The 27,412-nt window shown below is 38.6% G+C and overlaps 2 protein-coding genes across 43 annotated transcripts in view; one reads left to right on the forward strand and one right to left on the reverse strand.

Annotated features, from left to right (window-relative positions):
* Positions 1-609, forward strand: part of DOP1A (DOP1 leucine zipper like protein A) — a 98,548-nt gene extending 97,939 nt beyond the window's left edge. For all 40 annotated transcript variants that reach the window (XR_013534368.1, XM_054254187.2, XM_078369623.1 and 37 more), the window contains one exon: positions 1-609. Coding sequence is in view for 36 of the 40 variants with exons in the window: in XM_054254187.2 (XP_054110162.1) it covers positions 1-306 (306 nt within the window). In the remaining 4 variants the exon portion in view is untranslated.
* Positions 601-27,378, reverse strand: PGM3 (phosphoglucomutase 3). Of its 3 annotated transcripts, XM_002746768.7 has the most exons (13): positions 27,292-27,378; positions 24,919-25,124; positions 22,712-22,896; positions 21,393-21,460; positions 17,282-17,415; positions 16,206-16,401; positions 13,760-13,917; positions 12,724-12,807; positions 10,006-10,104; positions 8,373-8,483; positions 6,290-6,412; positions 4,941-5,114; positions 601-1,453 (listed from the first exon to the last, which is right to left on the reverse strand). In XM_002746768.7, the coding sequence occupies exons 2-13, from the start codon at positions 25,120-25,122 to the stop codon at positions 1,364-1,366; spliced, it is 1,626 nt and encodes a 541-aa protein (XP_002746814.2). In that variant the 5' UTR covers positions 25,123-25,124; positions 27,292-27,378; the 3' UTR covers positions 601-1,363. The 3 variants fall into 3 exon arrangements, with proteins under 3 accessions (XP_002746814.2, XP_078225770.1, XP_008992961.2); XM_078369644.1 differs by lacking the exon at positions 22,712-22,896; XM_008994713.5 differs by lacking the exon at positions 6,290-6,412.
* Between the last annotated feature and the right edge of the window lie 34 nt (positions 27,379-27,412).

Raw genomic sequence — 27,412 nt, forward strand, 5'->3', positions numbered from 1 at the left:
AAAAATCCAGAAGAAGACAACTCAGGGAGGACGTTGGGTTGGGAGCCAGGGCACTTGCTGCTCACCATCTGCACCGTGCGCAGCATGGAGCAGCTTCTGCCATTCTTCAATGTGCTCAGTCAAGTCTTCAACAGCAAAGTCACAAGCCGATGTGGAGAACACTCAGGAAGTCCCATCCTCTACTCAAATGCCTTCCCTAATAAAGACATGAAACTGGAGAACCACAAACCATGTTCCAGCAAAGCCAGGCAAAAAATAGAAGAGATGGTAGAAAAAGATTTTCTGGAAGGGATGATAAAAACTTGAGCACCACTGGTGGTTCCATTTAGCTTACATGTAAATGTAATTATTTAAAACAAACACACTGCTCTGAGTTGTATAGTTTTTCTTTTTCTTTTTTGTATGTAACAAAACACATTTCAGGTTGTATTTAAGTTAAATATTTGTAAATAAGAGCAAATGTCTGAGCGTGGCCTGAATCAAGTTTAAATATTGTTGGCTCATATTGATTATGGTGCCTAAGAGAGCTATATATACATGTAAAGTCCATTGTTTTTATTGTCCTGAGTTGTCTTAAACCTGCAAAATATACACCACACATTTTTTCCATTGGTTTCAGGTTTGGTTTAATATAAGATTGGTTGAGGATTTTTCTCTTTCTTTCCCATATTAACCGTGTTCTGATATCAGAGTGGTGTCCCTTCTCCATCAGAGGCTGGGAAATGTATTACAATTAGTTTTCTCCCACATACCTTCACCAAGAGCAGTTAAGAATAACTAAAGGCTGGACCATGCATCCTTCTAAGTATTGCACGAGCATCTCCACCTCAGTATGTAGGGGGAATGGACAACCCCCTCCCTATTCACACCTCTGAGTTCCTGATGGCATCAGTCATATAGGTAAGTCATATAATAATCTTTCTTAAAACTGCAATGGAAAAACTGGTTATAAGTCTTCTCCACCTTCTCCATTTGTATCAGAAATGGGAAATGCTGTAAAACATCATCTTGCTCATATGATGGCAATGACAAAGATGCACAAAAAGTTAACAAGATTTAATTTTCCAGTAGTCTGCATGAGTTTTTCCCACATACAACTGTTGGGTTAGTGATTGAATTGTATACTTAAACCCCAATATTTTACATTAGTGAGAATCAGATGAGAGGTATATTTCTTTAATAAGTGTAAGGCTTACCTATTTATAAAGAATTATTCTGGTAGTGTTTTAAGAATAACAATCAGACCTAGAGACAAGTAGGGGTGCACTGTAAACATTATGATAAATCTATTAGTATTGCCATTATTGACCGCTTTGTAAAGACTTTTAAAAAGTCCAGTTTCTCGGGATTATGAAAATAATCTTCAGAAACCTGGTTGGGGTCTTTCTCCAATTCCTCCAGCCAGCTGAAATACTGCCAAGCTCACTTCATGTGCAAGGTGATCTGCACTTTCCTGCAAATTACATTAAAAGAGATTAGATGAGAAAGACATAGAATGTGTGTAACGTGTAAGACCATGTTACTTGGACTTCTGGGGGAGAGAAGGGTGATTCTTGATTTTGTTTCACAAATTCTAATGAAAATCTTTTTTCATCTTTCAGTAACAAATTCCAAGTCCTTTAAAAAAAAAATGGAAAACAGGCCAAATTTTTCCAAATAAGGTAAGTTTTTAATTAATTCATATTATAAAAATAGCTTTCATTCTAAAACTGAAAAATTCAATAATACCATAGTCCACAATTGGCCTAACAGTAACTATTGCTGCCTCAGTTGCCATTATCCTCATCCATCATGGATATTCATTCGACTCTGAAATGGCTTAAGCTTCTTTAAAAAGCTGACAGGTCCAGACGGGTTCACAGCCGAATTTTACCAGACGTACAAAGAGGAGCTGGTTCCATTCCTTCTAAAACTGTATCAAACAATACAAAAGGAGGGAATCCTCCCTAACTGATTTTATGAGATCAATATCATCCTAATACCAAAACCAGACAGAGATTCAACTAAAAAAGAAAACTTCAGGCCAATGTCTATGATGAACATCAACACAGAAATCTTCAATAAATACTGGCAAACTGATTGCAACAGCACATCAAAAAGCTTATTGATCATGATCAAGTAGCTTGATCCCAGGGATGCAAGGCTGGTTCAACATACCCAAATCCATAAACATAATCCATCACATAAACAGAACCAAAGACAAAAACCACATGATTATCTCAATAGATGCCGAGATGACCTTTGACAAAATTCAACAGCCCTTCATGTGAAAACTCTCAATAAACTACGTTTTGATGGAACGTATCATGAAATGATAAAAGCCATTTATGACAAACCTACAGCCAATATCATATTGAATGGGCAAAAACTGGAAGAATTCCCTTTGAAATCAGGCACTAGACAAGGATGCCCTCTCTCACCACTCCTATTCAATATAGTATTGGAAGTTTTAACCAGAGCAATCAGGCAAGAAAAAGAAATAAAGGGTATTCAAATAGGAAAGGAAGAAGTCAGACTGTCTCTATTCAGAGATGACATGATTGTGTATCTAGAAGACCCCCATTGTCTCAGCCCAAAATCTTTTCAAACTGATAAGCTACTTCAGCAAGGTCTCAGGATACAAAATCAATGTGCAGAAATTACAAGCATTCCTATATACCAGTAACAGACAAACAGAGCTAAATCAAGAGTGAAATCCCATTCACAATTGCTACAAAGAGAATAAAATACCTAGGAATACAACTAACAAAGGATGTAAAGGATCTCTTCAAGGAGAACTACAAACCACTGCTTAACAAAATAAGAGAGGACACAAACAGATGGAGAAACATTCCATGCTAATGGTTGGGGAGAATCACCATTGTGACAATGGCCGTACTGCCCAAAGTAATTTATAGATTCAATGCTATCTCCCATCAAGCTACCAATGACCTTCTTCATAAAACTGGAAAAAACTATTTTAAACTTCATATGGAATGAAAAAAGCCCGCATAGCCAAGACAATCCTAAGCAAAAAGAATAAAGCCTAAGGCATCATACTGCCTGACTTCAAACTATACTACAAAGCTACAGTAATCAAAAGAGCATGGTACCCAAACAGCAACACAGACCAGTGGAACAGAACAAAGGCCCAGAAGCCATACCCCACATCTACAACCATGTGATCTTTGATAAACCTGACAAAAACAAGCAATGGAGAAAGGACTCCATGTTTAATAAGTGGTGTTGGGAAAACTAGCTAGCAACATGCAGAAAGCAGAAACTGGACCCCCTCCTGTCACCTTACACTAAAATTAACTCCAGATAGATTAAAGATTTAAACATAAAACCTAATGCCATAAAAACACTAGAAGAAAACGTAGGCAAAACCATTCAGGACATAGGCGTAGGCAAGGAATTTATGACCAAAACACCAAAAGAATTGGCAACAAAAGCCAAAAGAGACAAATGGAATCTAATTAAAATTCAGAGCTTCTGTACAGCAAAAGAAACCATCAGTAGAGTGAACTGGCAACCAACAGAATGGGAAAAATTTTTGCAGTCTACAAAGAACTAAAACAGATATACAAGGAAAAAACAAACCCATTCAAAAGTGGGCAAAGGGTATGACCAGACACTTTTGAAAAGAAGACATATATGAGGCCAAGAAACACATGAAAAAATGCTGATCATCACTATTAGAGAAATGCAAATCAAAAGCACAATAGATACCATCTCATGCCAGTTAGAATGGCGATCATTAAAAAATCTGGAGACAACAGATGCTGGAGAGGATGTGGAGAAATAGGAACACTCCGACACAGTTGACGGGAGTGTAAATTAGTTCAACCATTGTGGAAGACAGTGTGGCGATTTCTCAAGGAAGTAGAGATAGAAATTCCATTTGACCCAGCAATCCCATTACTGGGTATATACCCAAAGAACTATAAATCATTCTACTATAAAGACACATGCACACCTATGTTCATTGCAGCCCTGTGTACAATAGCAAAGATCTGGAACCAACCCAAATGCCCATCAATGATAGACTGGACAAAGACAATGTGGTACATATACACCATGGAATACTATGCAGCCATAAAAAACAATGAGTTCGTATCCTTTGTAAGGACTTGGATGAATCTGGAAGCCATCATTCTCAGCAAACTGACACAAGAACAGAAAACCACCATATGTTCTCACTCACAGGTGGGTGTTGAACAATGAGAACAGGTGGACTCAGGAAGAGGAGCATCACACTGGGGGCAGTTGTAGAGGGATAGGGGAGGGTGGAGAGGGATAACATGGGGAGAAATGCTGGATATAGCATACACCTAAAGTAAAATAAATAAAAAGTGAAGAAAAAAAAGCTGCCAGGTCGTGTATAAATTACTTGGAAATGTCTCCGAGTCCCTGTTCAGTGCACTCACTGTACTCTGCCCTGGCTTTGCAGGCACTTTAAAGAGTATGTGAAGTGGGCAAATAATAAAAATCCATATGACAAGTCTTGAGCCCTTTCGGGAAAACAGAGGCACATAGTAAGGCTGTTCATTTAAAGGAAATATTTTGTAAAACAAATCAAGAATCCAGAATGCTATCAGTTGACTTAAAAATGAACTACAAAGTTGGTTGTTTTCATAACCTCATAAGATTATATTTTTAAAAGAAGAGAAAAGGATCTTCTACCTTATAAAGCAACTGTTATTCCTGCCAGTTAAAAATATGACACTTTCAGGAAGTCTAGAATAAGTCAAAAATATTTGGGGAAATAAACTAAGTGGGTCTAATTTTGTTCAAATATATATTTACTGAAAATTTTGTAGTCTTAATGTGAACCTAAAAGGCTCAACAAAATAAAGCCTTAATCATCATAGTAAGTGAGATTCTAAACACTATTAAAATAGTTTGCCTCCCCATCACCTAATATTAGGCTCTTTTTCAATATAACTATCCTAGCTTACTTGTGAGTCTGCTTCTGCATATACTCGGACGACATCTTCTGTACCAGAGGGCCGGACAAAAGCTCGCGAAAGCTTGTACTTCTTCACCAGGTCATTGATTGCCTCCTGCAATCCTGGGGGTGTAACTGCTTGTCTTTCAGCATTGGTAGTGCTAATAACTCTTCTGTCTGCAACCTAAGTGCAAGCATTTCATATTTGTTACTAGATTACACTTTTTTTCAGAAGCTTAATCTGTTAAAGTCTACCAAAATATTTTCACAGTAATAAACCTACATTTCAATTTATTGTACCACAAAATACAACACTGAGATAGTAAAGTCTCAGACCAACTATAAAATTACAATAAAACTTCGTAAGTATTTCTCCAAGGTCAGGGTAACTAATTTCAACACTTAAACAACTTTTCTCCTCTTTAGTCTATAAAGAATTACCTTTAGCAAAAAAGTATTTCCACAGACACTTGGAGTTACCACTAAGATAATGGCCAGTAAATACAATATGACCTTAAGTCCCATCATCACACATAAAAACAAGATAAGTGGCCCATTATATAAGAAAACTGATGGGAATCTCTTAACTATGCCAAAAATAATCTGAACAATCAATAGCCATTTCTGGCTTTCACAAATTCTGTTGCTATATAAACTGGCATAAACATGTACAGAAATCAGCAATTCATCTGAGTTCTCTCCCTCAGGAAGTACTCTGTGAACTAAACATAATGCAGAGGAAGTACTTTCACTTGAAATAACAGGGTATCTGAGTTTTGCTTCAAAATAATGTCGGGGCCAGGCACAGTGGCTCACACCTGTAATCCTAGCCTTTTGGGAGGCCAAGGGAGAAGGATCACTTGAGCTCAAGAGTTCGAGATCAGCCTGGGCAACATCATGAGACCTTGTCTCTAAATAAAACAAAATATATAGAAGAACATTGGGTGGGGGTATGGTGAATGTATAGGGCAATAACTGAAATCTGTTGAAGCCGGGTACATAAAAGTTCATTGTTTTGTTTATCTACATGTATATTTAAAATTTTCCATAATAAAATCTTCTTTTAAAAGTGATGCAGTCATTCATAGTATTATGTAATAAAGTTGGAAACCAAATACTTCTTAAACAATAGAATGGTTAAGTAAATGAACTTACTCTATAATTTTTTTTAAGCTATAAGAGAATATAGTTAGCTATCACTTATTTTCTAAGGCCTTATTTTCTATGTATTATGTGTTAATGTATAGAATGATGTATACTTAGGAAACATTTGTCAGTGAGATATAGTAAGAACTGGGATAATAGGTTTTACTTAGCTAATATTCAGAGAAGTTATTTTACAGTTTGTTTCTCTCACACCTGAACTTTAAGTTGTCTGTTTGGAAGATCTGTATAAAGAGCATCCCACTGTTGTACAGTCAAGCCCTTCAGAGCCAAGATTGCCTCAATCACCAGCATGTCAGAAATAGCATCACCAGCTGCCTGCAAAATGGGGAAACAAAGTCTAAAGAAACCACTTAACACAAGCAAATCTTGGAAACTGATGTTTTGTCTTAGAAAACCAATCAATCACAGTACAGGTTGAACATCATGAATCTGAAACATTTTAAGCACCAAAATAACATCACAAGTGAAAAATTCCACACTGACAGGTCAGTCAAAATGCAGGTACACAACTGCCAGGTATGGTGGCATAAACCCACAGTCCCTGCTACTCAGGAGGCTGAGATGGGAATGATTACTTGAAGCTAGGAGTTTGAGGCTGCACTATGCTGTGATAATGCCTGTGAATAGCCAGCACACTCTAGCCTGGGCAACATAGTAAGACCCTGTCTCTTAATAAAAAACAAATGTACTCCTGACTGTGAGGTCAAAACCAGCCTGGCCAAAATGGTAAAACTCCATCTCTATTAAAAATACAAAAATATATTAGCCAGGTGTGGTGGTAGGCACCTGTAATTCCAGCTGCTCAGGAGGCTGAGCAGGAGACTGGCTTCAGCCTGGGAGGCAGAGGTTGCAGTGAGCCAAGACTGCGCCACTGCACTCCAGCCAGGGCAACAGAGCAAGACTCCATCTTGAGGAAAAAAAAAAAAAGGCCCACAGTTTATTCAGCATCCCCAAGGGAAGAAGACGACCTTCTCAGCTTCCTTCTGCTATGACATATCCTTTCCATGCATGCCAGATATGTATCATATTTTTTACTATTAAATACTTGTGTGTGAGTAAGTGTTAAAAAAATGACTGTTTATTGATAGCATATAAATTCAGTCAGGAATGATGCTAATGCCAAACCACCACAGATTGTCCAATGGGTGGCTGAGAGTGACACTTTTGCTTTCTCATGGTTCAGCAGACATGTTTCATGCACAAAATTTACAGTATTCAATGAAATCACCTTTAAGCTTATGCAACATATATGAAACAAAAGAATTTAGTGTTTACACTTGAGTGCCATACCCAAGATGTCACATTATATATATGCAGATATCCCAAAATCCAGTGAATCTGGAATCTGAAACACTTCCAGTCCCAAGCATTTTGGATAAAGGATACTTGCCCTGTATACCGTGCTTTCTCACATGCAGCATGATTAATTGAAGTGTTTTTGTGGATGGATGAGTATGAATAATGATGTAAAAATCTCCATGGAAGACAATGGAGTATACAAAGAATACTGAAAGTAGCTCTTGAGAAATTTGCCTTTAGTACTCATTATCTATGAAATGAAATTAGACTGGATAACTGTAAGGCTCAGCCTAACATTCCATCACTCATTTTTCTTTATAATTAGATCCTTTTTGAGCTATTACCCCACAACAATGGATAGCATCATGGTAAAATGGAGAAACATGAGCTTTGGTGTAAAAGACGTAACTGATGATAGACCTCTTTTTTTACCCTATAGTAATTCTCTCAGCCCTTGTTTCTTCACTTATAAAATGGGAATTACAGTAATAACCTCTCCCTGTGTTACTGCAAGGATTACACAGGTATATAAAGTATCCAGTGTGTGCAAGACACTCAAATGACTGAATCACTTTCCTCCATCCTGAGTATCAAAAGACACCCCAACCCCAAGTCTCTAACCCACATATATGTCCTTTATCAATGAGACAGCCAGTTATTTTTACTGAATTTCCTCGAGGTTTGGCTAAAAAAATTTAATAATATGTATGTATGTATACACTCAGTAGCTGGATCTGTGATCCTAGGTAGAAGCTACCCAATATACTTAATTTGCCATCATAAGTACAGGGGAAGGGAAGCATATTAAAAATGTTCTGTCATTTCATTTCAGTATAAATCTCAACTGAATATACCACTATTGCAAGGAAGCTACCGGATGTCTCCACATTAATTTTGTGTGCAGCCACACTCTGTTCTGTCCATCTTCTGAATAATGTAAAGGTAACCAAGAGTACACTGCCCTATCAGTTCTTACCTGGTTAAACAAGTCAATAATGTTTTCAAGCATCTTAGCAGCTTTTCTTTTCTTTTCCTCCAGTTGTTCTGATTGTTTTATCTTCATTTCAACAGCCGTACTAAACAATGCCTGCAGCCAAACCATAAAAAATCATTCTCAAAACACTATCCATGCCCTAATCATAAGTAGTAGTATTCTACCCAACCCGCTTTTCTATCTTAGTGAATCTGGAGAAACTGAGGGGAAAAATAGTGGGAGCCTTAAAATGTATGAAATTAATGTAAGATCACATAAGAACCCAAAGATAGTACTAGGGAAAAAAATTTTATTGTGGATTATGTAACTGGTAATAAAAATTTAAACATGTGATTACAAAGAAAACACCACTGTGACAAGAGGTGAACACACACAATGAGTTCATGTTTTCCCTTCAACCAGCTACATCACTTCTGTGCAACCAGGTTACTTAGAGCCTGTCTATATTCTTTTTACTTTGAAGGATATAATTCACTGCAGCTAGTGCAGTTTTATTCTAAAACTTAAGGGTATGAGCTAGGCAAAATCAGAGAGTTCACAATATTTATCAAAATACAGCAAACAGTGCCATGGACAGTTATTACAATATATAATATAGATGCTTCTCAAGAGTCTCATCTCATTTGGAAACACCATCTTTTTTTTTTACTGTCTTCAAGAGGCCTAATACTAAGCAAGATTAGCATACTATGCTCAACTACTTGATAAAATAACAGTTTTCTTGAAAAAATAAGGCACAGGCTAGTCACTTATTTTTGTAAAGTTTTACTGGAAGACAACCACACCCATTCATTTAAGCTAGAGCAGCAGAGTTGAGCAGCTGCATCAGAGACCTTATGGCCCGAAAATCCAAAAATATTTACTGTCTACCTTTTAAAAAATAATTTACCAACTTCTCCTACTAGATCACTGAAGTTATGTCTTAATTGCATTTTGTAGGAACTTATTTTTCCCCTTTTTATATTTATGCCCTCCAAAAGCCAATTTTAAATTGTTGAGGAAAATTATTTGGTTTATGCTCAAATGTCCTATTAGCCACCTCAAGTGCATTTGTTAAATGAGGTCAGTATAAAAACATTTTTAAAATATTCTGAACATCATGAATCTACTAAGAACTACTTAAGTATACACTTTAAAATGTAATTTTATGTAAAATGTGAATTTGACATTATATAAGTTGAAATGTTTTTCAAATACTAAGAAAGCCATTAAAAAATTTCATACGCCTATCACTAAATTCATTTTCACTTCTTTTTATTAATTATCAACTTTCCAACACTTTGCAATTCACCATAGCTACTGAATTTTTCTTTTCCCCTCCTATGTCCAGTTAGAAAATGCAAAGACAACATGCTTATAAGAAAATTAAGAACTGCAAATTTTAAACTATTCAAAACACCTTAGTATATCTCTTTATATTCAAAGAAGAATCGTTATAATCTAAAAGAGAATCAGTTTTATAACACATCAATATATAAGATAACAAAATAATCTTTTTGTCACATCCAATTATTCCAACAAAGTACAATATTACCTATTACCTCCCAGATACAGAAATTTCATCATAAAAAAAAGTGCCAGCTAAGGTCAACTTACAGAGATCAAGAGAACTTACAGTGCCATGCCCGTTTGCTTCAAAATAAACTCCAATGTCAAACTCTTGAGCCTTGTGGTGCAAATGTTTTACACCAGTCTTAGTGCAATAGACAGGTACCTATAACACATGCATTTAAAGAAATACAGCAATTACTCAGATGTCAAATGTTTCTTGTATACCTAGTACCCAGAGATACAAGGGGAAACAAAACGTACTGGAGCTGAGTCTAGTGAAGAAGATGATTAAGCATTAAAACACAAATGGTATGTATACAATAGGAGCGCGAACGTACTCCAAAAGCATGCAACCAAGGGTAAAGCATGCAACCAAGGGTAAAGCATGGTGAGAGAGATGAGGGGCTCCTTATGAGACACGAAAGATAACAAGTGGGGGTGTGACATGACCTAACTGTTTTAAAAAGCTGAGTTTAGCTACAGTGTAAAGAACAGCTTAGAGTAGGATTCTGCAAGCTTTTTCTGTAACAGGCCAGACAGTAAATATTTTAGGCTTTGCAGGCCATATGGTCTCTGTCACAATTACTCTGCCATTATAGTGCAAAGGCAGCCACAGACCACACACATGAAAACAAATGAACATAGATCTATAATAAAACTTTGTTTACAAATAGTGGTAATTTCAATTAGAAGGTTAAGAAATGCAAGCAGGAGGCTTCTAGTACTAATCCCAGTAAGAAATAGTGGCTGGATCAGCAACAGTGAATAGGGAAAGTCATGGATGGATGGATGGATCTGAGAGAGCTTTAAGAATGGTTAAGAAAAGATAAGAGCAAAACTGCAAAAGAAAGATTAGCATTAGATTGGATGTAGGAGACCTCAGGAATGGCAAGGGCTGAAATATTTCATCTGGAAGACTGAGTTGAGAATTAACAGTTTCTTAAACTAGCTTATTTTATCTGTAATAAATTTTTAAGACAGAAAATGAAAAAACTAAACCCAAGTGCTGTGAAATAACCTAAACCCTGTGAAAGGGAGGCAAATAGGCCCCAGATGGAGTCCCTTGAATGAGTTTATTATAACCATGTATTAAAATCAGGTCACAAACTAGCAGCCTCAAGATATATTCCCTTTTGTCCAGCCACTGTTTCTTTTAAAAAAAAGTAGGAAATTCACATGAAAATTCATATTTCGTGCTTCTCTTGAAGAATCTGCCTACATTAAACATCAGCTAGCACATACTTCCCTGTTTTTAAGCACCTGCTGCCCTCATTCACTTTTCCTGTCCAAATCCTGCAGGAATCTGACTTTACAATTCCTGCTTTCTAGAGAATGGAAAGGTAACTAGAGCTAGTATAAATGCCAGAACTTGAAACAAGATACCAAAAGTTGGAAAAATGTTATACTCGTTAATGAGAAAAAGAGTAAAGGCAAACGGGCTTCCAGTTTTATTCGTTAACCCTGGTAACTCTCTGATCAAGTAGTGTGGTGCCGAGGGTGGTCATCTGGTGGACACCAGGGAAATAATTAGAATCTCCCACCACCCCAGAAAATCTCTCCAAAAAACATAAAGGCAAGAAACAGTTCTATTACTGAATAAGTATCAAGACAAACTGATGTTCAATCACAGGTGAATTTGCCAAGAGATAGCAAAGATAAACTCTCACCTTTTAATATAGCCAAGCAAATACATTCCAATCCAATTTTTCTAAGATAAAAGATGACTAATGATAAAAATTCTCTCCTTGACCAAACTTTAGTCAGGCTTAGGTGAGCCTGACTAGGCCTTGTCCTCATGTCTTCCAATAGTCTGATTTTAGTAAGAGTCATGGTAGGTGAGCTTAGCCAGAATCCCTCATCCTAATATCCCTCAATCCCACTCTTGAAATCTGATCTGAGTTCTCATTCTCCACCGTCCCCCAGGTAATATGTGACCAACTATCCTGGCCTACCTTCAGCAAAAGTCCTGTTAGGTTAGTTTAGCCAAAATACCACCCACTTAGCCTCGTTTCCTCTCAGTAATTTTTCACCCACTGACCAACACCCAGGCCACACACACCGTGCTCCTTGACTATAAAACCCCACTTCTCCTTTCTTCATTTGGAGTTGACCCCAATCTTTCTCCTACCATTGCAAAACTCCATCACATTAGTCCCTGTACCTATCACAGGGTCCTGAATCAAGTCTGCCTTACCATTTTATCAAGTGTCATGAATTATTTTTTAACACTAGTCCTCAAATAGGAAAACATGACACCATTTGTCACACACATGGTTTATCCTGAAATAGGGACAACCACCTGTGTTAACTGCCTCTCTCTAAGGGAGTAATAAAACTTTTCGTGCCTCTGTGACAGACAGATAGTTAGAAATCGGAGCCAGACACCTAAGTTAAACTCTCACGAGACTGGGAGACGGGGAGCTATCTTCCTTGATGTTTATACTTGAAATTGGTGATTCTCAGCCCTTAAAAAAAAGTATTCCTGAGCTACAAAACTGGCTTATTAGGCCTTTAAAAAGATTTATATTCATTGCAAAGGGGCAGAGAAATAATTCACCAGTTTTCTAAAGGAAAACTCCCAAGAAAAGGAAGGAAGAAAGTCTTCCTTTTTTCATCAAAGACAACTAAATTTTTTCTTATTTTTTATTTCTCTTTACCCTTACATAAACAGCAGCTCAGCTTCATGCACTACAACATAACCACTTTTATGAGGGCAGTATCTTCCTCACAGAAACATCTTATAATGTTAAGAAACTATCAGAAAACAAAAACGGTTCAATACCTTCATAACTTCTTCAAGATACCGTGTTGAACTTCCATTTGCATATGCAGTTTGTACAACACCAATATTCAAATTTTCTCCAATCTAGACAAAAACAATGTTACTTGCCATCAAAAGTATGGTTTACAAAAACAAATATAATGAGAGTTCTAAATGCTAACAAAATTATCAGCTAGTTCAATTGTACCTTAGTTTATGCAATAAATGTCTGACTGAAATTTTACATGTATACCAGAAAAAAGGCCTAAAATACTTTTGAGCACTACTTAAAAGCAATTCTATGAGAAATCCTCTTTTAAGAGGCCTGTATCTCCTGATCTTCACCTCTCTTAACGTTTTAAATAAAGTATCAGACCAGATGCAGTAGTTCATGCCTGTAAACCCCAACATTTTGGGAGGCCGAGGTGGATGGATAACCTGAGGTCAGGAGTCTGAGACCAGCCTGGCCAAGATGGTGAAATCCCATCTCTACTAAAAATACAAAAAAACAGGCATGGCAGCATCCACCTGTAACCTCAGCTACTTGGGAGGCAGAGACATGAGAACTGCTTGAGCTCAGGAGGCAGATGTTGCAGTGAGCCGAGATTTCGAGATTATAATAATTTCTAGCTACATCCTATACTTAAAGCTTGCCTCTAAGAGATTTCTAAAAAAGCAAAATGAAACAAATCTCACATTAGTAAACTTATAGTTAATGTATCTCTCAGATAATGAGATTTCCTATTAGAATTTAGGGCTTCAGGCAGTGACCACAGAACTCTCATTAAAGTTTCAATTATGAAGGAAGCAAAACTTCCTATAGCTTCAAATCACAAAACTTGGCCAGTATAAGGAAGAAAAGAGTACCTTCAGGTTCCAAAGCCAATGCCTCAAGTGTTCAAATGACTGGAATTACCATTGCTCTTTTTTTAAAAAATGTTCTGGCCACTAATGTAAGGAACTTGCACAAATTCTGCCTTTCTGACAAATGACTATGAAATATGGAACTATTTCACTAGTAAGTCTTGTTTCAGAGGGTAGCAATCCCCCACCATACCTCCATCAGGAGCTCTTTAAGGAAGCTGCTAATTAACGTTGCTATCTTGTCTCCATCTATGAGATGAAAATGGCCATCTGCATCATGGTAGTAATAAACAATTCTGTCTGCATCTCCGTCAAAAGAACAGCATCTTTCATTGGACTTAATTTCCATTCCTAGCACAGAGGATAATTTAACATGCATTTCAGTCTACAAATTTATTATAAAGAGTTTTAGAATTTTCTCTTAAAATCATCTTCCTAAAACATCAGTGTCTTAATCTTTAAATAGTACATAGTTGATTAGTGGTTTTTTTCTTTTTTTTTTTTTTTTTTTTGAGACCGAGTTTCGCTCTTGTTACCCAGGCTGGAGTGCAATGGCGGGATCTCGGCTCACTGCAACCTCCGCCTCCTGGGTTCAGGCAATTCTCCTGCCTCAGCCTCCTGAAGAGCTGGGATTACAGGCACGCGCCACCATGCCCAGCTAATTTTTTGTATTTTTAGTAGAGACGGGGTTTCACCATGTTGACCAGGATGGTCTTGATCTCTTGACCTCGTGATCCACCTGCCTCGGCCTCCCAAAGTGCTGGGATTACAGGCTTGAGCCACCGCGCCCGGCCAATTAGTGGTTTTTACAGGTCAAATTCATTCACTGCAAAGTGAAAAAAGGAGCATTCAAAATCTATTTATGCTGAAACTTGCTATAAAACTACCATAAAATTCGACTTTACAAGCCGGTTGGTTTGGCTAGACAGGTGTCCCATTAAGTTTTTTTTAAAGCTTTTAAAATGACATTTCTGAAGGTCATTTACCTAGTACCATGATCTTTACACAGAAAAAATCATCAGCAGATGAGTTATGTGCTTTAATTCTAACAGAATTGATTTTTATTTGTTCATACCACCAATAAAAAGAAGCAAAGAATTTTAACTTTGAGAGATAAATGGCTTGGAAATTTACATAACGTTGCTGAAATCTCAGCAATTGTCACATCAAATTTATTAGAAAATTTGGCTCTTCCTTAGCCATGACCACAGCGACTGACAAATCCAACATGAGGCAACTAAGAAGTAAAAGGCTTTTGTCAGGAATGGGATCATAAGATTTACTAAAGGACACGATGCAAGTTTCAGGAAAGCAAGGGCTATGGTTTTGTTCATACTGTAGTCCCAATGCCTAGAGCGTACAGAGTAAGAGCTCAGTATTTAATGAATGGATAAATAAGTGACAGAACTGAACTGTCAGTCGAGTAAATGTCAAAACAAGCAATTCAACGAAAAGGAGCTCAGATTGGTTGATTACACTGACATTTTAAATGCTTACTGAGTAAGGCATAATAACATGAATGAATGAGGCAACTGGATGATGAAGTCTATAGAGTTCTAGAATGCATGTCCTATTTAAGTGGGGCAACACCTATCTGATTGCAGTGGATTAATGCCATGTGTGACCATTTTCTCATTTTGGTAAAGAGATGCTGGAGATTTCAATATATAAGAGAAGTCACAGAATTTTTAAACACTGGCACACAGACACACACACAAATGCAGTGGGCCAAACAAAACATATCTGCAAGCTGGGTTTGGCCTAGGTGAATAATTTAGGGTCCATAATGCAGATAAATCCAGAACACCTCTTACTACAACTAAAATCTTAAGAAACGTCTTCCTCCTAATCTGCACTCAGTGGAAAACACTGACTGCTGAAAATTGTATAAGCAGTTACATTCACTTTCCGTAGTATATCTAATTCAGATAAAGTATCTAATAATACTTACTATGCTACCCTTTAGAGCTGTGATTCTCAAAAAGGGATCCCCAGACAAGCACTGTGAACAAAGCCTGCAAACCTGATAGAAATGCATTTCTATCATATGCAAATCCTATGCCAGACTCTAGAAATGCAGAAGTGGAGCCCAGGAATCTGTGTGCTAAAAAGTCCTCAAAGTGATTCTGACACACGCCAGTTTGAGAACCAGTGTTCTAGAATGCCACTTCCTGACTTTGCTTTCCCTACCTGATTTCCTGTAGACTATGAGGAGTGGTGTGATTTACAGACAGAGAGAGCAGACCATGTTTCAGTGGCTCTGAGAGTGGAAAGATTTCTCAGTGTCTAAATGTGGCAGAGCCAGGACTAACTGCATGATTGTTTTTTTGTTGTTTGTTTGTTTGTTTGTTTTTGAGACAGAGTTTCGCTCTTGTTACCCAGGCTGGAGTGCAATGGCGTGATCTCGGCTCACCGCAACCTCTGCTTCCTGGGATCAGGCAATTCTCCTGCCTCAGCCTCCCGAGTAGTTGGGATTACAGGCATGCGCCACCATGCCCAGCTAAGTTTTTGTATTTTTAGTAGAGACGGGGTTTCACCAAGCTGCATGATTCTTAACACACTTTACCACCTTAGTTTATAAGTGAGATTGGCTTCAAAGAGCATTAAAAACAAATTTTTACAGTGCTAGTATGACATACCCTGTGGAGGTTTTTGATGACTTTTCACAAAGTCAGCTCCACATAAATGATTGAGTTTTCCCTTAGACCCATCATTAAACAGCTGAACTGACAGGCCCTGTGAGAAGTAGTGTTCCATTTCCCTTAGCTTCAGGGCCCCTATGCCATTTGCACAGTCGACCTTAAGTGATCTGTACTCATCACCACTGCAGGAAGCCTACAAAGGAAAAAGACACATGGAAGAAATATTTCAAGTTACAAAAATAAAAGTGAAATATAAAGCATATATACATATGTGCCTATGTAAATATCCAGTTAACTCATCTATTTTAATTTTTAAATTTTATCAATTATAATTTATTTTAGCAATTTTTATAATTATAAAACACTAAAATCTAAAAACACCTGGAACAACAGAACAGTTTCGCTGATTCAACAACTTACAGAAATAGAACTTTATTAGAATTTAGTCTCAATTAATAGGGTCTCTTAAAAGTAATATTACAAGGCAGACATTCAAATGCAAGAATATGCATAAAGACAAGCAGTAATGACATGTCATTCTTTTTATAGTATGTGACATCATCATCAGGCAGATTTGGTTTTTTTCTAATTGTCTCCTCTCCCAGCTATCCTCACCCTAAATTATAAGTTCTATCAGAAAAAGGGCTTTTAGTTAATTGTCCCTGGTAAGGACATACACTCAACATTTGTTGATCAAATGAAGTATACTTCTTAAATCTCTCAACAGTAGATGCCTCAGGTACTGAACCAACAGCACCTACATTAACTAAGATCAAATTCATCTGAATAAATATGATAACCATAATCAAGACTCCCACCATGTTTTCTTCCCCAAAGGATCTCAGAATGTACCATGTGCTTTGCCAAATAAACGCCAACATAAGTTAGCAGGATACATAGAACAGAAACTTGTGTGGCCCTAAAGGAAAAAACAAAACAAAACAAAAAAAGAGATACACGGCATTTTTGGAAAAGGAAGGAGGAGGCGTGACAAACTTAAGATATTTTGTTCAACAGACTGTGCTACTTTATTTATTTGTTTTAACTCTAACCATATTCAAGAGAATTTTCACCTGTTTGATGAGTTCCACGAAAGCCTTAGAGAGTTTCTGGTAGTAACCTTCTAAGGTTGCCTTTCCATATCGGCCGCCCGTGTTTCGACAGTACACCATGTAGTGCAACTGGGGTGTTGTTAACAAGCCATAATCTGTCATAGAAATACCAAAAGCAGTTCACCACATTTCTTAACAGACAGAAAAATGTTCAAATTCATTCATATTTAGGAATTTCAGGGTGACAAATCCTTTTTTTGTCATCTCAGACATCTTAGAAAACATAAAAACGATCTTAAAAAGAAATATAAACTATTAGTAGCAAAAAAATCATTACATATAAACAGGTAACAATTTAAATATAAAGCAATACAGAAAAGTAATAATTGAGTTGTTTCCAGTAACATTGCAAACTATGTAACTCAGATGAATCCTCCTTCTGAAAACCACCAAAATGCTAGATAAAAGACAAAAATCTCCTTTTAAAAAGAACTACAGTGCGGACAAGTTATGGAACTATCAGGTCAAAACATGCCTAAAGGCAAGGACTCCAAGATCTAAGATAGTTCAGAAGCCAGTTTTGTTTTGAGGTAATTCCTCTAAACTAGAAATTGAGCTATGGTTTCAGAAGAAAAAGGCCATGCTGATCTAAGATCCAGAGCCCAGCAGAAGACCAGACTCTCATGAAGTTGAAATCCCAAAGAACCATACCTTCAGTGCAAGAGTGAGTCAGAAATTAATCACCCCATCTCATGACTCCCAGGACAGTTAGCTTAACATTGAGCAGGGAAGAGGGGGAAACCCATTCTTGAAGAGCTGTTACCAAGCACAGACCCTTGCATGGATTTCCTGCCCAAACATAACCACTGGGGTCCAAAAGAACTTTGTCATGAATTTTTTTTTGAGATGGAGTTTCACTGTATCGCCCAGGCTAGAATACACGGACACTATCTCAGCTCACTACAACCTTTACCCCCCAAGTTCAAGTGATTCTCCTGCCTCAGTCTCCTAAGTAGCTGGGATTACAAGGGTACACCACCATGCTTGGCTAATGTTTGTATTTTTAGTAGAGACAGGGTTTCATCACGTTGGCCAGACTGGTCTCGGACTCCTGACCTCCTGTGATCCACCCACCTCGGCCTCCCAAAGTGCTGGGATTACAGATATGAGCCACCACACCCGGCCTGTCATGTATCACTTTAAAGTGAACCCAGCCAGTGCCCCAGGTACCCAGCAGAAGCAAAAGACTAAACTTTACCAAAGACTATACCTTCACTGTAAACCTCAAAAACTTCTCATAATCCAAAATAGAAAAGAAAACCAGCTTACAGTTAAACATAGCTAACATATAAAAAAGGCACCATGAGCAAAAAAAGAAAAATGGGCAGCAAAGATGGACCAGTATCCAATAAGTAAATATTCAGTTACTAAACCTATCAGTTGGACCTGAACCTCAAACACAAGACTTTGACTGAAGGCAAAAAGGAGTCACTTTAAATTCTTGAGCCCTAAAGTTATTTAACAGAAATGATACCTTATGAAGGTAACCTTAGCTCTGGTATGATGATGAGATGGGAGGAGATGGAGAAGCTCAAAAAAATGCAAATAAGAGCATAGATTTTTTTAACAGAAGTGTTTACTACAGGAGCCCATTATTCTAAAAGGCATGCTAAAGGAAGAAACAAAAGAATTTTGTGACCAATATCAAAATTACCCAATAAACATTTACTAAATGACTAGTATATATACCCAATGAAAAGCAGCATCATCTATCCAACCTGTCAACTTAGAAACCTGGACTGTGTTCTTCACAGTTCTGTCCTCCCCACATATCACAAAATCCATTGAATGCAATACTAATTTTTTGAGAGTGACCCAGTTGGTCTCTTTCCCTTTCTTACAACTTTCCTTTCCCTTCTGTCTACAACACAGGGACTGGCTTAAATGAAAATATGATCATATCACTCTCTTGCATAAAATCCTTCACGGAGAGTCCTACTGCATCTGGGATACAGCCCAAGTCCTTGCCACGACCTCCAAGGTTTGAAATGAACTTTCCCCACCTTACCTCCTTACTCTCTTCTCCTAGCCCCCATTCTCCCTATGCTGCAGCTACATTAACCTTTTTTCATTTCCTGAAATACACTAAGCTGAAGAGACAAATGAGGGAAAGGTTAAAAAAAATTACTCTCAACTTTTTCCAGACTAAAACACTAGAAGATTGATGGTTCCAGCAATAGAATGAAAATGCTGAGAAAGACAACCATTCTGGAGATGACAGAAAATACAGTTTGGGGCAGGGTGAACACGAGATAGGAGCAGGCCATCTATGGCAAGATACCACTCAGATCAATGCTTTACAAATTGCAGGCCACAGACTGCCAATGGACCATGGAATTTACTCAGTGAGACCACAACAGGCATTTCCGCATTTTAAACAGATGACTGCACGTCATGTAGGATGGGTGAGCATTGTTTACTGAAGCTATTTCAGTTATACACACAAGCATACATTGACATGTCATGATACATAATGGGTTTCTTACTATGGGTTGATACACAGCAAAACAAATAGGCTATTAGAGGGATGTACACTGCAGATAGTAAAACATGTTTGATGAATTAATAAATGAATGAATAAAGGTAGTTCAAGCTATGGCAGTAGAGATAATCATTCAGAAATCATGTAGAAAGAGAGAGAGTCCCAAGGAATGCCCTCCTGGAAAGAGACAGGAGAGGAGCCACTAGAGAAGACCAATAAGGAATAGTGGCCAAGCAATTAGAGGCTCAAAGAAAGAGCTTTAATGCTATGGAAAGCTACAAAGACTTCAACTGTAACAACTTAACAGCATCAATTATTAAAATTATTTTTAGATCACAGCTCCTAAGAGTATCTGAGCAGAGGTATGTGTGTACTTCCTGGTAAAGTGCTTGCATGGCTAACACTCTGTACATCATATCATGAGGTCCATAGGACCTCTGCAGCATTCCCAGACATCCCACAGAGGTCCCTGGTTAAGAATCCCTACTTTATAATATCCACCAGATTGAGCAATCACAATGCAGATGGATGTCAGGGGTGGGCTGCGGAGACATTTATTTTACAAAGAGGTAAGGATAGAGACTCACCTGCAGAAGGCTGAAGAATGACAGAAAAGGAGGAAACAGAGAAGGTAAGCAGAGGGAGCCCTCAGGAGAGGCCAGACTTGACTGTGCAGGAAGGGAACACAGCTGGAACTCGAGAGGAGGTTTTAAAGGTCAAGAGAGGATGTTTGTTTTACTAAGAAAGATCTCACACTAGGAAATTATTCACCTCAAAACATAGTGGAGACAGTGCCTTCACAACAGACACAATGTGAGGAGGATCATATTCTCTTTTGTCTCATTTGATTCTCTGTCATTTGATATAAAAGAAAGAACAATCTGTCAAATATATTTCCCATCACTACTTGACAGGTAACAGCTGATTTCACAGGCGAGCAGCTATTAGGGAAGACCTAATATTGACAAAAGCTACCCCCAATGAACATCTTCAAGTACTTAAAAGGCTTTTGAGGAAATTCAGCCTTACCAAAGTAAAGGAAATTGTATTACTTTAGCCTTTCCCACCTGTAATCTCCTATAGTACTGCCATAGGTCAAACAAAACATGCCTGTCCAGAAACAACCTGGAAGATTGTTTTTAAAGTTATTATTTTGTATCTAGGAGTTCATTTTTTTAAACATTTTTTGTTCAGCTGTATTTTCAAACTTTTCTAAATCAATATGTATTACTTTTGGCAATTAAAAGCTTTTTAACATTAGTTTAATTGGTTGGGTGTGGCAGCTTATGCCTATAATCCCAGCACTTTGGGAGGCCGAGGTGGGCAGATCACGAGATCAGGAGTTCGAGACCAGCCTAACAGGGTGAAACCCCGTCTCTACTAAAAATACAAAAACTAGCCGGGTGTGGTGGTGCACCTGTAATCCCAGCTACTCAAGAGGCTGAGGCAGGAGAATCGCTTGAACCTGGGAGGTGGAGGTTGTAGTGAGCTAACATCACACCACTGGACTCCAGCCTGGGCAACAGAACAAGATTCTGTCTCAAAAAAAAAAAAAAAAAGATTAATTTCCAACTCAGGATAACCACATACCATGGAATTGACCTCCTAGAACAGTCACACCATCCATTACGGATTGTGAAAGTTTCTCACTGCTGGGCCTAGGAAAGAAAAGGAAGAAAATAATATATCCCATTCTGAAACTGGCAGGGTGACTGTTCTGCAAGCAAATGCAGAAATTACATGCTACAAATTTCAAAATAATAAGTTCCTTGTATCTGAGGTGAAAACTATAAACTCTGAAGATACTCGTAAATTATAAGCATTTTCTAGTAGCCTTTCACAATCTAGTTCTTGGGGAAATTTTGGCTTTTAAATGAATTTAGAGAACAGATATAAAGAACACTCTAACCACACGATACCCAAATACCTTTTTAGGTTTGACCACACCAACATGTCTGAACTCTAAGAACAGTAACCATAAATACTAAGTATACATGGTGTGTATAAGACTGTACTTGTATTAAGCCACCAAGTATATAGAACCTGTTTTCCATTTTGTAAAGTCAGAACAAATTATCTGAAAATAAAACAGATTACAAAACTCCCTTGTTGGAAAAGATGTTTTATCACTTACATTAGTTAATAGTTAAGAACCAAATACATGTAGGATGGCTTTACTGTGGTGGGATAATTTACTTCTGAACGTAAGTCACTTGGCTATTTCTGCTACCATCATCAGTATCTGGAAGACCCTCCGGTAACACAATAGAGGGTTAAAAAAAAAAAAAAACACCAGTCTAGGCCATTGGGAGATTGAGTAGAAATTTCGCTTTGAAAGAATCTCAGGTTAAAAATAGATCTTATGCAAAAAGAAATGCTACTGTTACAAAGTACACTTTTCATCTAACATTTTACAAAAAAATATATTTTTATTAAGGAAGGCAAAAGCTGCAAAATGTATGTGGAAAATAATATTGTATTTTTCAGTGAATTCCAGCATGGGGAAAATTATATAAATATTTGAAACAATAACATAGATTATAAAGTAAATCTTTAAAATTAATGAGTTCAAATCATGTGTTCTGACTCTGTAGGCAAAAAAAAATAAACCTACAGAGGGGGTGGGAAACATTTATTAAGTGCTTCTCTTGTGTCCGGAAGTATTTTACATACATTATTCTGCAGCTTGGGTTTTGGAGTGAGGGTTCAAACCAGTCAGCTCCCAACACCAATCTGTAGTAGTGACTTAGCTACAATATCCTACTAAAAAAGCCATGCAGGTAGACATGTGACTCAGGGTAGTTCTACTTTACTTCCATCCATTTGTCTTCAATATTAAAATTGATACAACTGTTTATATCATGTTTCCAAAGCTGCTTTTTTTTTTTAACAGTAACTCTTATCATCACCTGGTGTCTCTACCAACAACTACAAAGGCATCTTGTTGCAGATTCACAGCTTCTTTCTCGCTGATGTCAATAAGCACTCTCTGCATATCTTGTTCCTCAGCGTTTGCTAAACAGGTGGCATGTTCCTCCCAGGATGGTGCCAACATTTCACCCAAAGGATCAACCAATTTTACACCATTATCTTCCTTAAAAGAAAAACAAACAATAACCAATCTGCACATACTCATGAGGCTGGGTTGAGAGAAGAACTCAAAAGCCATTTCCCCTCAACCAAAGACAGTGATGGCTAAGCAGCTTCAACAATAAACACCAAATATTAACACTAGACCCTGGATTAGGTATTTTATATATATATATATCTCCTCATTAAATCCTCATCATACACATGAATTAAACTAATAATCCTGTTGTTATTCCAATCTTACTTTGAGAAAACTGACCTTCAGAGAGAGGTTAGGTTAGGTCATTTACTTATGATCACACAGCTACTAAGTGTCAGTACTGATATTAAAACATCGAGTCTATCTGACTTGCCTAACAACATTATGCCACACTACCCTTTGTAAAAAGGCTGTGATCTGTGCATTCACTATCAATAAACTGACCAGGGCACAAGTGGAGCAGAATAAGGGCACACAGAGACCCTGCTCACTATGACTCAGAACTCCAAGAACACACTGGCCAGCTTGTCAACCAGCGGGTGGGACAGAAACTGAAAACTGCCTCCCAACACCAGTCTGCTCAAATTCCTAGAAAGAAAATGTAGTTCACACAGTGAATGTCACCTAAAAGAAAAGAGAATTGTTTTGAGAAATGCCTCTGGAACTAGCAAGGAATATGAGGCTCTTTCTATAAGTCAAGTCAGTCAATCAATTATGGTAACTGCCATATTTAGACATTTACACATTTTTAGTGATAACACATTTGGACAAGCAATGCCCTTATTTGGGAGAGTAGGAGTTTACAATCCTTCACAGACCTACCCCACTTTAACTTGCTGCTGATTCAGCTACAAAGGCAAACATCTCACACCCTCAGCAATCAAATAGAAGCATATTACTCAAACCTGTATTAATGGCCCATAGGCCATACGGAATAGTAACATTGTGTCAAAAGGTAGACCAAGATATAAAAACAACCTAAGTGCTCATAAACCGGTAAATGAAGAAAACTATAATATATATATATATATATACACATATACACGTATATGTATATACACACACACACACAACAGATTATTCAGCCTTAAAAAAAATACTGCCATTTGCAACATGGTTAAATCTGGAAGACATTATGCTAAGGTAAATAAGCCAGACACATGAAGACAAAGACTGCAGGCTCATAACATCCATCTGTTAGGTAAAAAAGTGGAACTCATAGAAACAGAGAGTAGCATGGTGGCCGCCAGAGGCTACAGGGTAAGGGAAATGAGATGTTGGCCAATGGGTACAAACTTGCAGTTATAAGATGAGTAAGTTCTGGAAGAATAACGTACAGCCTGCTGACTGTAGTTCATAATAATCTCTGCCCTTCCCCACCCATCCCTAATATCTAATCACTGCTAAGTTAATAAAGGAAACACTTTTCAATTACTGAAAATGTCCTTGTCTTAAATCAATAATTTGGAAGGACATTGTTATTTCTTTAATATGGACACTCCAAAAATGACAGTCTCTGTTTATTCTTTTTTTTTTGAGACAGAGTCTCACTCTGTCGCCAGGTGCCAGGCTAGGGTGCAGTGGCACGATCTCGGCTCACTGCAACCTCCGCCTCCCGGGTTCAAGCAATTCTCCTGCCTTAGGCTCCCCAGTAGCTGGGACTACAGACGCGGAGACGTGCGCCACCACACCCAGCTAATTTTTATATTTTTTAGTAGAGACAGGGTTTCACTGTTGGCAGGGATGGTCTCGATCTCTTGACCTCATGATCCGCCTGCCTCGGCCTCCCAAAGTGCTGGGATTACAGGCGTGAGCCACCACGCCCGGCCTATTCTTTCCACACCCTCTAAGGAATTACAAACTAAATGATCATGCTTGTTAAAAAAAAAAAAAAAAAAAAAGTTGTTTCACATTCAAAGGCACATATAAATGAGAAGGCACATTCCTAAAATTAGAATTTGTACTTTAGATACAACTGCTCAGACATTAAAGCTTGAACTTGTAAGTAAGTGATAGTCTCCTTTATCAGGGCACTAAAATCATTACCTCAGGATTGTGGGATGCTGTTACCATGACTCCTACAGTGGATTTTGTCTGTTTGGACCTCAGAGCAGCTAATAATCCCATGCGAAACATGACATGATCAAGATGTTCTGCCTTTGTTCGAAATCCAGCAGTCCCGTATTGAAGAACCAGTCCACTGGGCTTGGCATGTAATGCTGAGTATTTTGTAATAGCACCTAAATCCATATCTACAAATTAAGAAATATTATTTTAGGCATAACAAGTAATCTCTCAAGAACCATATGCTTCAATAATTGCCACCCCAAACTAATAAGTCTGTCTCATTCTGAACCTCTTTAAAGAACCCTATGTTTAAGAGAGTAGTGGGCAGGAGAGTAAGTCCTGTGGGTAAGAATTACCAACTAGAAGATCTTGCCCAACTTGTATGGTCCACTCCTGGGCAGCCTCAGGGCAGATATCAGATTGTCCCCAACTCTCCTCCCATTTTAGCTCCAGGACTATTCCTGGACCCCGGGCACACTTAAAATGGCCCGCTCTCAAATAAAATGAAGATTTTATACCTATTCAGAGACTTGTATGAGCTCAAAGATCATTTCATTTTACAAAAGGGGAAACTAAATTAACATGGATAGCTGGTGAGGCCTAAAGTCAGATTCTTGAGTGGACTGAAACTACATACCCCCAAATATCTGAGAAATCTTTGTGGTTCTTTTGCTATTTCTCCCAAGCTACAGACACATATTCTCAAAGGCAAAGCAAAAGGCAACAGTTTCTTCTCCAAGACTACCCACATCTTTTTCCTTTTTTTTAAGGACAATCAGGACACCCTTCTAAAATGTTGCTCTAAAACAAGTAGTATCTTCTTTCTAAAGAATGCCACTTTTTTCCTTTACTTTTTTTTTTGAGATGGAGTTTCGCTCTTGTTACCCAGGCTGGAGTGCAATGGCGCGATTTCGGCTCACCGCCACCTCTGCCTCCTTGGTTCAGACAATTCTCCTGCCTCAGCCTACTGAGTAGCTGGGGTTACAGGCACGCGCCACCATGCCCAGCTAATTTTTTGTATTTTTAGTAGAGACGGGGTTTCATCATGTTGACCAGGATGGTCTCGATCTCTTGACCTCGTGATCCACCCGCCTCGGCTTCCCAAAGTGCTGGGATTACAGGCTTGAGCCACCGTGCCCGGCTTCCTTCACTTTTAAAAACCAAACATCGGCTGAGCACGCTGGCTAGCCAGCAATCGTAGCACTTTGGGAGGCCGAGGAGGGCGGATCACCTGAGGTCAGGAGTTCAAAACCAGCCTGGCCAACAAGGCAAAACCCCGTGTTTACTAAAAATACAAATAATAATAATAATTAGTCAGGCGTGTTGGTGGGTGCCTGTAATCTCAGCTGACGCACGAGAATCGTTTGAACCCAAGAGGCGGAGGTTGCGGTGAACTGAGATCACACCACTGCACTCCAGCCTGGGTGACAAAGCAAGACTTGTCTCAAAACAAAACAAAATCGGCCCTTAGCCCACTAATACTGCTTTCTGTGGGACACTCCAATTAAGTGGAACTTGGAGTTTCCAACTTCAGGCAGTAGCTTTCCTTCAGTGGTCTATATACTACGCATTTCCTGGGTCAATTAATTCCCAATTAGCACAGAGATGAGGAGCAGTCCCCCAGCTGTAGCCTCATAATCTTGTTTTCTTTACTGTCCTTCATTGCTTCAATGAACAGAATTTACAAGAAATGGTGAAAAATACTTGCTTTTGTCCAGTTGGAAAAAGCTGGCATTCAGCAAGCTAATTTAATTCAAGCCAGTGATCAAATCTCTTTCCTAAGGATGAATACATACTTGTAAAAACTAAGCAGCTATGTGTCATGATTATTCATAAGGGTGTAAACCAGTCCTGTTAACTCCAAAAAGCCGTTAAAAAAAAAAAGTCCAGATTATAAGCTTTCACCCTTCCATGTGTTTTAGGTCCTACAACTGCTTTCAATATGTCTGCGAATGCTTTTACGAAAGTATATTTGCCAAATCCAAAGTCCTCCCTAAGAAAGTTAAGAGTATCTATCCCCTTCTCTCCATTCAATCTTCAAACCTCCTCGGTGCCTCTCTCCCGCCTGCCCTCGAATCACCGCACCAGAGTGATTCCCCGCACTCCACCGTGAGGTCCCCGCCCAGGACCGCGGACCAGAGTCCCCGGAGGAGACCGCGGCCGGGCCCGCCCAGCCCGCACGCGAGGCGCAGGGACCTGTAGGTGTGTCCCGCGCGTTCCGCCGCTCCGTCAGGAGCCCGCCGGCCCTCTAGCCCCTCAGTCCGGCCGAGAATCCGACTTGTCCCGCTCCCACCGAGCCCCTGCCGACCAAGTAGTCCCTTTTCGCAACTCCAAGCCTCGGGCCCAGCTTACCTCAGTCAGGAAGCCCCCTTCACCTCCACAAAGCGGAGAAGCGATCAAGCTGCAACGTCGGCACCCAGAGCTGGCCCTCGCAACCGCAGACGTGGCCCTGCGTGGCTTCCGGCTCGTCGCC

The sequence above is a fragment of the Callithrix jacchus genome, chromosome 4, assembly GCF_049354715.1.
Source record: "Callithrix jacchus isolate 240 chromosome 4, calJac240_pri, whole genome shotgun sequence".
Lineage (NCBI taxonomy): Eukaryota > Metazoa > Chordata > Mammalia > Primates > Cebidae > Callithrix > Callithrix jacchus.

Excerpts from the sequence above, each read along its gene's own strand:
- PGM3 (XM_002746768.7), bottom strand. The coding sequence starts at position 25,122 with ATGGATTTAGGTGCTATTACAAAATACTCAGCATTACATGCCAAGCCC. Across the intron at positions 8,484-10,005 it reads AAGCAAACGGGCATGGCACT|GCATTGTTTAGTACGGCTGT; the intron begins GTAAGTTCTCTT and ends GTTTGGCTGCAG. Across the intron at positions 5,115-6,289 it reads ACAGACAACTTAAAGTTCAG|GTTGCAGACAGAAGAGTTAT; the intron begins GTGTGAGAGAAA and ends GCTTGCACTTAG.